The sequence below is a fragment of the Manduca sexta genome, chromosome 18, assembly GCF_014839805.1.
Source record: "Manduca sexta isolate Smith_Timp_Sample1 chromosome 18, JHU_Msex_v1.0, whole genome shotgun sequence".
Lineage (NCBI taxonomy): Eukaryota > Metazoa > Arthropoda > Insecta > Lepidoptera > Sphingidae > Manduca > Manduca sexta.
Window position 1 is genome coordinate 4,613,494 of NC_051132.1, and position 1,993 is coordinate 4,615,486.

Sequence of the window (1,993 nt, forward strand, 5' to 3'; positions counted from 1 at the left end):
CACGCGCGTTTTTTCCGCCTAATCATCGTTTATCATAAAGACAATCACCGAATCTATTCACCCGAGCACAGTAATTGGTAGGTCGTGTCATATTTTACCTACGGTTCAGGAAAAAATATACAATATTAGTTTGTATAACTATTTTGAACGTTTTATATTTTGTAATATTAATTTGAGGTCCAATATGTAAGTTATTTTAATTCTATCGGTGGTGTTACAGTTACATCTCTACGCAGTAAAAGTAGAGTTAGAATGAAAAGTTATTGATTAGTAATCATTATAAATTGTAATATTATCATTAATAATTTTTATATGTAGGTACCTATAGTCCAGGGAGCAAATGGGCAAATAGGTGACCTGATACTGTATTTTATTGTTAGCAAAACGTCAAAGTTTAACCAATCAAACGAAAGATAATATAAAGAGTACTTTTGAAATTAAAATAATCTGTTTTTCGATTAATGAATATTTGTATAATTTTGCACCTATAACGCACAATGTACGAGGTTCCACTTCAAAGTTTTGAATTGTGTTCAATGCAATTTATGTACTTAGTACCTGGTAAGTGTACTCTAGGATTGAAACTCTAGCAATTTGTAGCCCAGGATTAATTTTGATTACTGATACTGATTTCTTGTTTGTCTATTCCGCGGCCTATGAACGAACCTACGTCGATGGAATTATTCGATTGTTGTAAGTTCGCGGTGGGTGGGCGCTGCAGATCGATTGCCCGCTACGATCGCTAATAGATAATTACATAACGTGTTCCGTGTTCCGATAATTATGTTATTGTATCTAACATTCATATTTGTTGTCCGTCGATTAATCCTCTAGCGAACATTTGTTCTTTTCTGAATTAATGATATCGAAACCGTTTTGTATCCTCTTGATATTCTATTTATTATCTTTGTCATTGTCTATAATCGTCAAATATCAAGATTGTCAAATGGACGAAAAGCAACGTCAACGCGTCCCCATAATGACCGGAATTCTAACAAAAGTTCTACACATACCTTCTCAGTTCCCGCTAGTCCGGGGCATGTTGTCATACGCCATCATTTGGCCCACCTGCAGTGTCACCCAGGAGTACCTGGCCCACGGGACCTCCATAGAAAACGCGGACTGGGCTCGAGCTGCTCGGTACAGCGTCTTTGGCACTTTCTTCATGGCACCAGTCTTCTACAACTGGATGAAGTACACGAGCAGGTTTTTCAAGCGCAGAACATTATTGGAATGCATAAAAAGGGCGGCGATTGAGCAAATATCGTATTCGCCGTTGGCAATGGCGTACTTCTTCTTCGGAATGAGTTTGTTAGAAATGAAGCCGGTGGAAGCGTGTGTAAATGAAGTGAAAGAGAAGTTCTGGCCGACTTACAAGGTGGGGGTCGTGTTTTGGCCGACGGCGCAAACTATTAACTTCTATTTTGTGTCTGAGAAGAATAGAATTGTGTTTGTAAGCCTAGCGAGTTTTGCGTGGACTGTATATTTGGCTCATATTAAGGCGAGGGATCAGAAAAAGAAGGAAGAAAAATAACTATTTTTCAGGAAATAGCCAGAATGACGTTCGTGATCGCGGTATTACCTTCAAAAACATTTTTTGTATTATTTTTATAATCTATCAAAAATAATTATATTTGCATTTATTTAATATTCTTTTATAAATGAATCTACTTGATTGGGATTCGTAATGAATATAAGTTAAACATAAATTCAACGACGGATGAACATGAAGTTATGGATCATTGTTAGTTGTTACCTATTTATAACAATTTGGATGTGTGTTTTATCATCTAGAACCTATTTGATTATCTAGAATGTCTGATGATTTATTTTTGGATACACAAAAGCAATAATAATTAGTTTTATTGCTCATCCATTTCAATTAAAAAACTTTAATCCTGTGAATTATTAGAATTAATAAAATCAAGAAACTCATACGTACAAAAAACAGTTGGCAATTTATAAGTATTTTTTATCTAACATCGAGTGTGGC

At 35.3% G+C, this 1,993-nt stretch overlaps 1 protein-coding gene across 1 annotated transcript; it reads left to right on the forward strand.

Annotated features, from left to right (window-relative positions):
• Nucleotides 1-860: 860 nt before the first annotated feature.
• Nucleotides 861-1,547, forward strand: LOC115442841 (mpv17-like protein 2). Its single transcript, XM_030168017.2, has one exon. The coding sequence runs from the start codon at nucleotides 947-949 to the stop codon at nucleotides 1,532-1,534; it is 588 nt and encodes a 195-aa protein (XP_030023877.2). The 5' UTR covers nucleotides 861-946; the 3' UTR covers nucleotides 1,535-1,547.
• The last annotated feature ends 446 nt before the right edge of the window (nucleotides 1,548-1,993 follow it).

What these genes read in the sequence shown, in the direction of transcription:
- LOC115442841 (XM_030168017.2), top strand. Translation starts at nt 947, where the DNA reads ATGGACGAAAAGCAACGTCAACGCGTCCCCATAATGACCGGAATTCTA.